This window comes from Sylvia atricapilla, chromosome 3 (assembly GCF_009819655.1).
Source record: "Sylvia atricapilla isolate bSylAtr1 chromosome 3, bSylAtr1.pri, whole genome shotgun sequence".
NCBI lineage: Eukaryota > Metazoa > Chordata > Aves > Passeriformes > Sylviidae > Sylvia > Sylvia atricapilla.
This window is the reverse complement of record NC_089142.1, coordinates 34,463,219-34,477,123: the sequence shown is the minus strand read 5'-3', so window position 1 is coordinate 34,477,123 and position 13,905 is coordinate 34,463,219. Positions and strand designations below refer to the sequence as shown.

The 13,905-nt window shown below is 38.7% G+C and overlaps 1 protein-coding gene across 1 annotated transcript; it reads right to left on the bottom strand.

The window, feature by feature from the left end:
* Window positions 1–380: 380 nt before the first annotated feature.
* On the bottom strand, window positions 381–13,064 carry MRAP2 (melanocortin 2 receptor accessory protein 2). The gene is made up of 5 exons (XM_066314313.1): window positions 12,944–13,064; window positions 12,091–12,195; window positions 11,533–11,682; window positions 5,964–6,063; window positions 381–1,633 (listed from the first exon to the last, which is right to left on the bottom strand). The coding sequence occupies exons 3-5, from the start codon at window positions 11,657–11,659 to the stop codon at window positions 1,240–1,242; spliced, it is 621 nt and encodes a 206-aa protein (XP_066170410.1). The 5' UTR covers window positions 11,660–11,682; window positions 12,091–12,195; window positions 12,944–13,064; the 3' UTR covers window positions 381–1,239.
* Window positions 13,065–13,905: the final 841 nt, after the last annotated feature.

Sequence of the window (13,905 nt, the reverse complement as noted above, 5' to 3'; positions counted from 1 at the left end):
GCATCTTACATGCTTGGTCTAAAAACCACTCAGTCATTAGTTGCCATCTTTTGAAGAAAGCTGAAATACAATTTTAAGTATTCTCAAAGGTTCAGAACCTAATTCCATGTTTAAAAAATAAAGGTTGAAACTATACCTATTCAAATCCTTACCGAATTTTTCACTGGGAGAGCAGCTTGGGTTGCAGCCCTACCCCAAGTACAAAAAGAAGATGGAGCAAGCACAGCTTAGCTATACTTTTGGAGTTGGTCCTCTCAACTCAAAGCCTGCTAGCACTTCACTGGCCAGTGAGTTAAGAAATCACCTTTTAAAAAGGCTAAAAGCATGGGAAGATTCAGCATATTAGCAACGGATAACACCAGCTAAACATACTGCCACCATTTGCTTGTAATAACTTTATTGGCAAAAGAAAAAGGTTTTTTCTTATTTCCTGTGACTTAGCTACTGAATCCTGTAATTACTGAGCAGAAGTTCACATCAGCAATTAACAGAAAAAAAGAAAAGGAAAAGAAAGAGTCAAATCACAGTTTGTGTTTGTGTGTAGAATACTAATTTCATGTCATCAGGGGGCAGCTGCTGAGGTGTCATTCTGAAGTATAATTACAGGCACCGATTTGCTTTTACTCAGCAGCAGATGGTGATAGCATTTTGTAAACACTGTAACCAAACAATTTAATTTGCAAGGTATTCCCCCTGGAAGCTTTTTAAATTGGCTTTAACCTGCACCAAAAAGCAGTTAGGGATCAGAAATTGAAGTTAGTCCCAAGCAGATATTTATTGTGCTGCTCAGCTTCAGGCATCCTTGTTGGGAGCAGCAGAAACTGCAGAACCTCCCCAGGAGCGGTTCATTCCTTTCTTCTTTGAGATTTACACTTTTCTTAGCCAAAGGATTTTCGTAGACCTCCCAATGCCAGGCTCCAGTTTTCACAGTCCTTGTAAATTATTATCTTTCAGAAGCTGGTCATAAGTAGTCATTTAAAAATGAAGATCAGTACAAGAAACAAACAAAAAAAATCAAAAGGCAAAAAATAATACTGGGCAGAAGTTTTAGACCATAGAAGGCATCAGAATAAAGCACTCAGTGTCTTCTTGTCTAAACTGAGTTCTATCAGTGCAGCCAGTCTTACATACAATGAAAAGCACAGGTTGGAAATATATCCTGTCAAAAGAGCAGGAGGCCAAGAAAGGCTTCAGACTGGACAATAATGGGAATGTTTACCTTAAGGTAAAAGATTTTTTTCAATCAAGGATCCGATGGGAAGTTTGCATAACCAGTTTGTTTTCTACAGTGATTGGTGGCTCTGAGATGAGGAGATCATCCTCGCCTAATGAAGAGTTCTGCTCAGTGTTCACAAAGTTAGGAATGTTAAATTTTGTAAGACAATGTACATCTTCCTCAAACATTCCACTACTTTTGGGAACCTCCTGGAAGTGGGTATTACTTTCCAGACTTGGACCTTTCTGACTCTCTTTTTCTTTGTTCATGTGGTCCACTTCATTAATGCAGAAATGGAAGAGTGACTGGGATTCTTCAGCCATTTGTTGAGAAAAGACCCTCTCAGATTCCAAAGGTCTTCCAAAATCCGCCACAAAGCTGTTCATGCGAAATCTTTTTTCAGAAAGTTCTGCATTGCTATGGAGGAAAAAGAAAAATAGACTAAACAAAAAAGTAGAACAATTCAAGTTCTTAGCAACAAGTTTGGTTTCAGCAACCGTTATGATCAGGAGAAAAGGAAACTCTACAGTTTATCTACCACAGACTTTTAAAGCCAGCACTATTATTTTTGCTGAAGCAATTTTAAGTCTTCATTTGTCATGATAATATTCCATGGGAATAAGTTCACATCAGCACTCTTAAATGGCACTTCTAGTAATCAATATACTATAATCATCACCTCACTGAAGAGTTTATAAACACTCTTGATTTCAAGTAGTAATAATTGTTTTAAATGGCTTGATGGACAAAATGTTTCTGAGGCACAGGCAGCTCTGCTCTCACTAAGAGCATTGTTTGTCCAGACATCAAACCATCTTTTCCACTGACTTCAATCAATAACATTTTCAGATTAGGAGAGCTAGAACTAAAGACTGCTTTAAGCTCTGGCAGTTTTAGCAATCCAGGCAGCCCAGGAAGAATAGTTTAACATGGGGTTTGGCAGTTTTCTCTATAAATCTCATCTCAAACCAGCATCAGTCTGCATGGACTCATGCAGGAGCCATTTGCAGCTAGAGGTTAGAAGAGCTTAAGCTAGAAAACATTTTTACAGATTCATTCTTTGTCAGGCTGAATTTATATGCTATCATCACAAAATGCAAGTTATTTGCATTTGGAAGGCAGTAGAGGTATTCAGAGAATGAGCAATGAAACATGTTCAGAATATGAATTTTGTTAAGAACTAATAAATCACATTGTTTACATCTGAAGATGTAGCAAATTACACTGGAGTCAGGTAATTGGACACCTAAAGGTCCACCCAAACTGAAGAGTTTTTCAGATGCAATTTAATTTCCTCAATCCTGCAGTAGGAGATAAGTGCCTACAAGCTTTTGAAAGCCTCAGATGACACCTTCAGAAATCTACCCACTAAAATTTTCAAGTTCACAAGATATCTACCATTAGTCTTTCAATCACAGTTAAAGATCCCTGCTTCTCAAAAGCTAATTTACTCCCATTATAGAATGGGGGAATTCACAAAATCGTATCCACTAGCCTAGAAATGAGAGCAGTTCCCTAGTTTATCAAAACTGTGTTGGCTCACCTTGCATTTCAAAGTGAATCAGGTAGAAGAATAACGTTTAAATTGATGTAAGACTGACCAGTGACTAAGTAATAATCTACTGTACACACAGCAGGGGGCAAACAGCCTGGAATAATTCTGAACTGACAACTGACATTTATGTATTTATAATTCAGTATAAAGCACCACTCTGAGTTTAAATTTCATATGTGATTTGGCAAATCTCTCTCAAGAGTTTATAAGTAGTATTGTGGCACGGGCAATAGAGGTGGGAAATAAGCACAGAAAGGACAAGCACTGTGGGTCCAGGAAGAAGTGACTGCAGAAGAATGTTTAAAATGCATCCATTACAGGAGCAGAGTTACTTCATAGGTGTGGAAAGTCCTTCATAATCCAGTGAATTCTGAAGGAGCAAAGGGTGACCATGCAGAGGGGCATGCAAGACCAGCAATGGCAACCTAATCTCAAAAGAAGAGCAGAAGATGCAAACAAATTTTGCAATGACGCAGAATGTTGAGGATATCTGATGAAGCATAAACTTGTGTTCATGAGCAGGGGACACAAGATATAATAGACATTAATATTTTTAGATTTTGAAATTCACAAACTCCATTTTGTATTTTGGAGAGGAATTTTATTACCTTTTTTTAGAACTAGACTAGAAACTTGCATAGTCTTGCCCCTTACAATCCACAAGAATTCCTCAGCAGATATCTTTTCGGAGCACTCAAGAAAATCAGCCTTAAAAATCACATTTACTTAACCAATATCAACTGATTTCTTAAAAAAAATCAGTTATCTAACATTTACTTTAATATTACTTCAGCCAATATTTTGTAGATAGATAGGTTTTGCAGATAGGTTGCATGATCTTTTGCATTTGTTGCACAAATGTGCTCTTAAGGACATTTTCAAATGCAGAAACAAATAGAGCATGCTTTCCTCTCCCGAGTGATGAATGAGAGCATTTTTTGGAAATTCAGATATTGCCAACAAATTTTTTCTCAGTTGCACAAGCTAATGTTCCACACAAGCAAACAAAGGAGAAATGCAACAGACATAATTTCCATAACTGATTAAATTTCTGCCAGTCCCCATCCATATCCTGTCCATTCTGGTCTGAGAATGTACCTAATTCTGAACATCTTGTGTGATTTTGAAAAGTACATCCTATCATGTCCTCTTATATTGAGCCAAGAAAAGCATACTACTAGGAAAAAAAAAAACCTGAGTATTCTACTTTGGATCCATCCATCTGAGTCCAGATACACTTAATCTTTCACGTTAATGGTACTTTAAAGAACAGCAAAATAGCTTTAGTGAAGTCAGAGACTTCATCCATCCATCAAGCTGGCTTTCTCCCAGGACCCAGGAATCCCGTTAACATCTATTTCTAAAGGAGGGCTCAAGGCAGCCCAGTAATGAAACACTGACTCATGAAGAATCCAGTCAGGTATAAAAATAGAAGATGCAGGCAAACTAAAACCAGTCTTCTCTGGTTTTACAGGTAGCTGTTCTCCAGTTTTTATATACATGTATCAAAAATAAGAGAACAAAACTGTATTCACTGCCCTTAGCATATTCCCAGAGGATCCATGTTCAAAAATTCATGCACATTTCATTACCAAATGTGAAAAAAACAGTGCTCAAATTTGTTAAAGTTGCCAACTCAGCATACATAACAAGTGGGAAAGCACTCAGGCACACAGCTCCCAAAGCTGCAAAGAGATCCGTAACAAATGCAGAAAGGAATAATTGGTCTCGCTCCAGCAACTGAAGACAAATTATATTAAGGTGTAGAACAGAAGGGATTTCTGGAGGTCTCAACCCTAATGATGAACGTAAGGGCAAGTCTGAATTCTGATCACGTTATCTGGTTGTAGATGTTGACCAAAGGTGGACATTTCACAAACTCTCTGGGAGACTGGTCTGAAAAGATTGATGAAAAAAGCAGAAAAAAGCGGGAGATATCAAGCAGACCTCTGGTACCTGAAAGTAAATTTTTACAAGTGTAAAAGTTTTGGATAAATATCCATATTAAATTCTCTCTATATATGTATTTTTGACTTCATCACTTTTTTCCCTCAAGTTATCCTCATGAGATCCAGACTCATGCTCAGCTAATAAATAAGACCTTCATGAACAAGAGACACCAACACCAACAATTACAGAGATTTTAAGTCTGTTTAGGGGCAATATCTGGCTACTTCATAACAGTCTATAAGGGAAGCAAAAATACCAGCACGTCAGTTCTGATAAGCTGGATTCTTCTGCCTCTATTTTCTTCTCACAGAAGCAAAACTTTAGGAGCACAGAAGAGGCTCAGGACATACATCTGCCCTCCCTAATGTGCCCCTGTCTCTCAAGATGTGCCATTGCATGGAGTTCCAGAGTGAGTTTACATGTGATTAAATAGCAAAGGGGCTCTGGGAAGCCGAGACAGGCTGCTTTAGGAAGTGATAAGCACCAGCAATTGCCTTATACAATCAGCTTCTCATCATTGCTACCTGCCTGCAAGCAATCTCACGCTCCAGAGAGGCTTTTTATTTCCACTTTATGGCACACAAGCCTGAGAGGAGACCTGGTTTCAAACTTTCTCAGAGGAAGGGACACTGACAGCCTGCATCCTGTGCAAATGCAGATAAACCACTGAGGCAAGGCATGGTCTGCACATACTTATCAGCCAGAAAAAAAAAAAAAAATAGAGGACTTTCAAGGGACCCTGGCTTTAAAGAAATGTCGAACTGATCTCTGCTTCAGTATCTATTGCAATTTCTCAGCAGAAACTAAGACACTCTTAGATCTCAGGGGTTAAGGGATGGTTTTGTAAATACTACCCATATCTGTCTTTGGACTTGAACACACAGGCATCTGGAAACCAGCCAGGCTACAGCTTCCTTAATTCAACATCTGCACTGCATTTTATTTGTATCTATTCTGTTAATATTCACAGTACCACTCCATGAAAACTTGAGCCTACTTAGAACCATCCCACCTGTTTGCAAAACAGTAATCTAAAGGCACTTGTTTGGCAGCCTACCCAAAACATGCATTTAGAATGACAATGCTAAAATTAATTGAAATGAAGACAGACTGCACTGTTTCATAGGAGCAGACTAGAATAAAACAGCATAATGTCACACAGTCACTGCTTGTTTGGGAGCTGCAAGAGCCCAGGTGACCCACTTAGCAGGCTGGATTTGTTATTCCCGTTTTCAGACTCACTCTTGATGTGGTGCTCCTGTCTTCGTCAGCAGGGTCAGGACGAAAAACATGAAGATGACAAAGACTGCAAGACCGACCCAAAATCCAATCACAATGGAATCTGGTGAAATAAAAAGAGAAAACAAGATGATCAATATTTTACTTGCACTTGCAAGAAGTTGCCTTCCACAGGCAGCAAACCCAAAACAATTTGCAGCTTATTTCTGGGTGACAAAGAGAAGGGCTAAGCAAATATATCTATATCTATTTTTAAACAGAAAGCTGCCACTGAAAATCTCGTTTTGAGACCAAATTCTACAGATATCTAGAAAAACCAGACAGTAGATAACAGAGGGAAGACAATTCTTGTGGTTAGTAAAATAAGAGGAGCTCCCTATGTGATTCCAGGTCCATTTCCAAGCATTTCTTTGGAACTTCAGTGCTAGAACTAGGAAATAAGGATTATTTGATTTTCCTCAGAATGCTATGTCTCTGTAGAACTGAACTCCTGCTATTTTAAGTTATTTCTGCCCCAGACCATTAAGTTTTTGGATTTAAATGGATTTCTTTGACAAAATATGTTTAGGAAGACCTTTTAGTGGCAAGACAGAGGGTACTGCAAGAAACAGAACCTGAGTTAAAACTACTTCCTACTTCAATAAATATCAATAACCAACAGATATATGTTTTTGAATAATTTTCAATTTGGGTTTTCCAACTTAAGTACAGAAAACTGCAGCACAATGTCAGAGGAGCACAACAGATATGAACAAAAAAGTCAAACCACCAGTTAATCAATAGGAAGATACCAGTATATTAGCCAAATATAGCAATCATTGGGAAGAGCACAGCTTTTTGCCTGTGTGCATAAACTGTATTTACTGTTCTCCTCTACAGCAAATGGACCATAGACAATTGGCCAGTATTACTGAAAACAAATCTATGTCCACTTACAATTTCAAGGTGGATTCACAGTTGCTCCTGAGGGAAATTCAACGTTTCCAGGAACTTAATTTAGAGAGGTTCAACTAAGACAAACGTATTTCCAGGCAATGATCAGCTCTTTAGCATGGACCAAAGTTACAAAGCACTAACACTTGATACTACCTGGCCCAGGACTCATCAGCACCCAGGTATTTTTTCACCTGTCATTTCAGTTAGTTATTCTTTGCTTATGCAAGTATTCAAAATTTCCACTGTAGAAGTTCAAAAACATTAGCATACAAACGTGCAAGAGGGAAGGCTTGGTTAGAACAGGAATCCTTTCTACCCTAAGGTCTCATTACACAGACACTACCAAACCTCAGAGATCATCACTGGCTGTAATGTCTGACCCAGTGCAGCAGGCACAGCACAGAATTCCTAGAGAACTAATTAAAGACACTGATAAAACAAGGAATCAGCTATCCTACCTGGTGCTTGACCCCAGCTGTTAATCATGCTCCCACTCCAAAATATCTTCCACACTAAAAGGCACATGTGGAAACTGGAAATCAACTCAAACCATTCTCTCTTTCCCTGCAAAGTCAAAATGCCTCCTGCAACTTGAGATTTTCTCTCTGAGAAAATACTTTATCACTGTGAGGTCTCTCCTTAATCCCTTTCTCAGGTAAGCTAAGGAGGTTAAGTTTCAAGTCTCCCACTACAATATTTATTCCATCACTCCTATGCCATATCTTCCTCTCTCAACACCTTGTGTAAAATAACAGGAACGTGGTTTGAGTATAGGTCTCTGTGATGGAGGGGGAGGAGATTTTAATACCCCTTTCTGCTTTAAGCATTCTGCCATGAGTTTATTTCTGTAATTCCATACATTAGGTGCACTCAATTACTTACATTCTGTAAGCACAGCCTGTATTCACTGGTTAAAGATATACTTTATGGTCAACCTTCCTGATACAAAACAGCTCATCCTGCTGGGCTTTGTAGTACCTGAAGATTTCATCTAAAAAGATTTCATCTCCCTTTAGAAATTTTACCGCTTAAACATTTATAGCTACTAGAACCTTCCATTTAGTCAGACATGCTTGGATGGTATGCAGCTGCATTAAGAAGCAGAGTATAAAATGCAATCAGCATGACTAAAAATATGCACATAGATTATATCAATCAAGCTGAAAAACTTAACTAAAAGGAAGAAAAGAAGAAAAAAAAAAGAAAAAAAAAGAAGAAGGAAAGAAGAAAGGGAAAAGAAGAAAAAGAGAGAAACAGAGTGAAACAGAGAGAAACACAAACAGAGAAACAGAGAGAAACAAAGAGAAAGAAAAAAAATCAAGGCTCTGACAAACCACTGCTCCCCACAAAAATCACACCTACTATTGTGTGCTGAATAACAAGCCTGTTTTGTGATGGGTTTGGTGTCCCTGCTCCTAACAGAATTCTTAAGTTTACTGAGCCTAATGCTACCTCTTCCTTGTTTTATTGTGCCTCCTGACACACTTCCAACCCTCTGCTGTATAAATTACATTGTTAGAATTTGTTTAAAATTCAAGCAGGTATCCTGGGTTCTCTTCAATATTTCACTCACTTAAGTGGAAATTATTCAAACCTACTAAATTCTAAACACTTATTCAAAATTAACAGTACATAACCCAACTTCAGTTCAACAAGTATGGTATGAAGGACACTTACACTGCCCAAAGTTACAAATAGATAGTCATGGGATACTTCTACATTTTCAAGTTGCAGTTTCAGCCTTCCTTTTCTTCATAATACAGATTCATAACATCCTGGCAGCAGTTCCAGCTCCTCTGATCATTCCTACCTATTTTGTCTCTCACTAACATTACTGAGGCTTCCTCATTTTCCAACACACAAAAAGTGATTTTATTCTTATTTCTGCCAGTCACATCTATCTCCTGGCTATCTTCGCCTATTTACTTTCTAAAGCTTTAACCTAGTCCCTACTTTTCCAGATTTTTTGATTTCTGGTTCCTGCCTTCACTTCCTCTCCAGCAGAACATACTTTTTGCCTTTTTTTTTTTTTTTCTATTGCAGTCATATATCTGAAACATCACTGTGTCATCTTTTTGTTGTTGTTGTTTTGTTTTTCAAAGAATAGTATTTTTGTGTAGTAGATTACTTTGTCTATCCTTTTTCTCATAAGTCACTTTGAAAAAAATTTTCTCTGCTTTCAGAAAACAGGCTTCTGAATTCCTTTGTATTTAAATCAAATCACCTAAACTGGAGTCCATTCCTTGTTGAGCTCTCCAACATAAGTTACAGGCATTCATTGACACCTTTTCTTTGTAAGTATTCAAGGTGTTGCTCCCCATACAACCCTTGTTCAATCTCCTCCTCCCCAGTTTAGGATTTCAGAGAAGTTCATGCCTGATCACATTGCCTCCATATTTCACAACAATCTCAGCTCAGCTGGCAATAGCTGGAACAAGAACACACCATGTCAAGAAATATCATCCCATACAAAACACAGATTATTCCTTTAGCAGATTAAACTCCGCCTTTTGGGGAATGCATGCAATAACATTGAAGGAAACAGAACCAACTCTGACCTATCAGTTAAACAAAGAAACAAAAAAAAACCTAAAGAAAATCCACCATAACCAGATGGGACTTCCTAGATCAGTGACTCAAGTACTACTAGTGAACTTTTTCATCAAGCTCCACTGAAAAGCAGTTGTTACTTCTGTCCCCTTGTCTAAGAGCTGTCCAGGACCTTCTGCTCTATGAACAGCACACTAGACAGGGGAGCTCAGCTGCCACGCTCAGCATGGCAGTCACTTTGATGGCAATCCACGACCTGATTTGCAGCTGTCATTTATACCTTTTTGTCCCATCACGCTGTTTTGAGACACCGAGCTAAAAAGAAGATGTGTACATAACATAGCTGATCTTTGCAACCAGTAATCTTTGCAATCAGGTTTAACCTCTGATTAAATGGAAGAATGGAAGATAAATTAAAAACATGATGAAAGTTAGCCCATATTTTTCAAGTATCTATCATTTGTAAAAATACAGACAGTAATCAGAAGACTTTTTTGGGGGGACAAAAAATAAAAAAGTAAATTCTATTCTATTTTTTTTTTCAGAAGTGTTAGTAACTTGAACAAGTTTCTTCTGTCCCTTGCAGAGCCTCCCCAAAACCTTCTGACTGTGTAGAGGCAAGGGACATCAGCCTTTCTGGGCTGCTGTTTGCCAGTGCAGGCACTACTTTTTCCCAATCTGTTCATGACAAATGAGACAAGAAGTAATCCATCCTGGACCAGTGCTCCAGCACTGGATAGGAACCCTTCCCCAAGACTTTAAAGTCTGGGGATTAAACCCTTTCACAGCGTATCTAGCTCAGAAACAAAGAAACAGGACAGTTTTTTCTCTTCAGTAAAATCCTTGCAAGACCCAGTGGTTAATTGAGTCAGTTTCTTTTACATTTTCCCCCTCTTTTATTGTTTGTCCCTCACAATCATCTCTCTAAAATGAAAGATCATCAAATCCATTGTCTAGCTTTTAGAAAAATGTTGGTCCAGCTGTACTAGCTTGTCCTAGTTCCATTTTCTCCCAGTTCCGATTCACATTTTTCATCTTTCTGGTACCTATTATCCTGTAAAACAACTGAAAATAACTCCAGTATTAACAGAAAACTGAATTTAGCCCACTCCTCCTATGAAGAAAGTACTAAAGGCAAGTTTGTTCAGAAGGAGAAAATTCTTCTCATATTTTCAACCTTTTAAAAACTTTATTTTCTTTCAGGAAAACCAAACACAGGTTATGCATGTAAGGCTCCTCACCACTGTCTTTTTATCATTAACAGAAACAAATACAAACAGAACCAAAACAAAGCAACACTGGTCTTAACAAGTAGTCACCAGAATCAGCAGTGTATCTGTATTTGTTGTTGTCACCTTTTCCCAACAGTCAGATATTCCTCAGGATTGACGAATTTCTACCACAGCCAATAAATCCATGGTTCTCTCAAGCACAAGAAAGAGTCAACAAAAGGATACAGAATAATAAACAAAATAATGATGATCTAATAAATAGAGGGATGCTCTGTTGTAATGCATTTTCACACCCAAGCAAATTATTCTATATAAGGAAAAGAGTTTTGTGTTTACCTCTAAACATTGAAGGAAGTTAAACTAGAATTTTCCATGCCTTTCTCATTGAAATTGGCTCAGTGCCAGCACAGGGGAACTGGTTGGATCTTTGGGATGTTTCTTAAAACCTGTAGCTGTTTCTATTGGCAGTTTGCCTAAAGAACCCTCCTGGGTCATTCAGGACTTAAGGACGAGCACAGAGGTGCTCTGGGCTTATTTTAGGCATCTTACCAAGATGTCAGAGGTTTCTCTGACACTTGTGCTTGGCTTTTTCTTTTGTTTCTGTATCATTTGTTATTTTGCTTTTATTAAACCTTTTGCTTTACAAAACGCCACTGAAGATCCGTCTGGCAATTATTTCAAACCAATCTGAAAAGTGCAGGACACCCTCAGAGACTGATACATTTACACATGGCTCTGAACACTCTGGCCACCTGTTGAACTGTATCAAAGCTGCTAATTGCAGAGAATCCTAGGAATTAGGAGAGAAATGTTTCTGTACAGTATTCAGTCACGGGTGAAGAATAGGAACTTACATTTATGAGCCTTCAGGCCATCAAATGATACTGGGCCATACTCATAGTACTCGTAGTCCCAGGTGTAATCAGAGTTAGACAAGGCCTGCTGGGAGGTTCTGTTAGAGATCAGCCTCAGGGCAGACATCTTACACCTCAGCAAACACAGACCTGTGGATATGAAATATGTTAATGGAGACTACACCAAGCACAGCTCTTGGGGTTTTGTTCTTTCTCATCTGTTGATCAGTTTCTAATCACTTTTCCAAATAGTGGCCACTGCCTTGTCAGATAAGGCTATCCCATCCCCACCCATTCCTTCCCCTAAATACAGACACTGGGGTCCAGTGAAAGGCTACCAAGATGTTTAGGGAGCTGAAGAACAGGAGGCACAAGAACTTAAGAGTTTGCTCAGCCTGGAGAAGAGACAGCTCCAGGGAGACCTTGCTGCAGTCTACACTTAGAGGCTGCAGAGATGCTGCTGCCAGGCTCTTCTCAGAGGTGCAAGTAAGAGGACAAGAAGCAATGGACAAAAACTGGAAAACGGAAAATTCATATTAGATACAAGGAAAAATTTACCTGATCTAGTTGAACATGCTTTAAGTGGGAGATTGGACCAGATGACCACCAGGGGTCCCTTCCAACCTAAATTTCTCTATGCCGATAAACGGGCTCAATATGCCGCTACAGAAGGAAAATAAAACAGGAGTGATTTCCCTCACAGATTAACAAAAACTGCAAAGCAACACTGAGCATCTTGAAATTATCTTGATAGATATCTCTGTCATTACCATCATTCTGTACTAGAACGTTGCATTTTACAGAGTAATTTTTTTCAGAATATGAGACAGTTTTATGCACACCAAAAGAAAGCACATCTCTACACAAAACATCTGCTGCAGTAGCTGGAGTCAGGAAATCCAAATTGAAACATATTACAAAATACTTTTTGTGAAAGCAAACTGAGCTTTCAGTAATTTTGGATTCAATTAAAACCCATCAGGAGTGACTAAGGCTTCAAGTGCTAGGAGGGCCATACATAAAGAACAAAAAATCAAGCACAAAATAAGAAACATTTTCACTCAGGGAATATGAACAGCATTTCAAATTTGTAACATAGTTCTTTCTGCAGCTATTTTACCATGACCAAATGCTGGAAGTAATGCCTCAAAGCAATTTTAAATAAGTAGTATGCCTGAGAAAGTAAACTTCACACTTAAAAACAAGGTTCAGAACTTTAAACACATACCAAAAAACTTGACTGGCAAGTTATAAATCTTTTAAAACAATACAGGGATCTATTTTTCAATCCAAACCAAATTCGCCTTCAGAATGAGCAACCTGACAGTAGGAAAGGTGAAGGGATGGGCTGGGGAAAGAAGTGACCAAGCCCATTCTTGTATCAGAATGAGCTTCAGCCCATTACCCTCACCCTCCCCTTAGCCATTCAGAAAGCCCCCAGCAAGAATAAACAGCTTGAAGCACAGAAGGGAAGGAAAAAAAAAGGATGTTGTGGACAACCCAGTTCAGGGCTGACGATGTTTCCTATCTTGTTCTTCCAACCCTTTCAGAATGAACAGAGAGAAGGAGGTAAGTCTAACTAAAAGTGCCTGTGTTGGCATTAAAGTTCCTCCTTGGCTTTTCCATCTCCTCAAATTAAAAAGAGAATGTCTGATTAAGCTTTAGACAGAAGTTTTCTTATTTTAATCAACTAAAGTAACTGCTGCCTCTGGGAGAAGGAAGTGGCATGGAGAAAACCCTAGGATCCCTGTCCTAATTTTCTCCTGTCTCAGCTCTGTCAGTCGTTTATTACAAGACTCTTTAATTTTCTGACACTGCTCCAAGGGACTACATGATGCCACACAGGGTTCCCACCATCTTTTTCCCCCTTCTCCTCAATGTTTTGTTGATGACATGTCTCTTGACAACATTGATCAGTCCTGTTTAAAGGCTGTTTTTCTTTTTTATAACTTTCCAGAGAAGGCTTTCATTTAAATATTCCTCACATGGAATCACAAATGACCTCCCTCCTTTTAGTACTGCAAAAAGAGCTGGAATCCACTTGCAGAAAACTTCAGAATAGAGTATAGGAACAACCTGAAAAATGTTTTTTCTTCCACCTCAAGTGTTTTTTCCCACCTCAAAGCAGATGGGATTCATTGGGCCACATGCAGAGCTCTCTCCCAATCTCGTCACTAGAGTCCACTTATGATTTATGGGGAGGATAGTCACTTCCAGGACACAAAGAATCTGTCTCAGTATACCATTAGGTTAGGATTAGAAGCTCCAGCCTTTCACCACTGACAGCATGCATGTGGTGACTTGCTTTCACTGTAGAGCCACTCTCAGAGGGAGATGTGCTAATGAAAAGCTGAGTCACCAGCTCTCTGGCTA

What these genes read in the sequence shown, in the direction of transcription:
- MRAP2 (XM_066314313.1), bottom strand. Translation starts at nt 11,659, where the DNA reads ATGTCTGCCCTGAGGCTGATCTCTAACAGAACCTCCCAGCAGGCCTTG. An exon ending in TGGCCTGAAGGCTCATAAAT is followed by an intron (nt 6,064 to 11,532) that starts GTAAGTTCCTAT and finishes TTATTTCACCAG; the next exon opens with ATTCCATTGTGATTGGATTT. An exon ending in ACAGGAGCACCACATCAAGA is followed by an intron (nt 1,634 to 5,963) that starts GTGAGTCTGAAA and finishes TTTCCTCCATAG; the next exon opens with CAATGCAGAACTTTCTGAAA.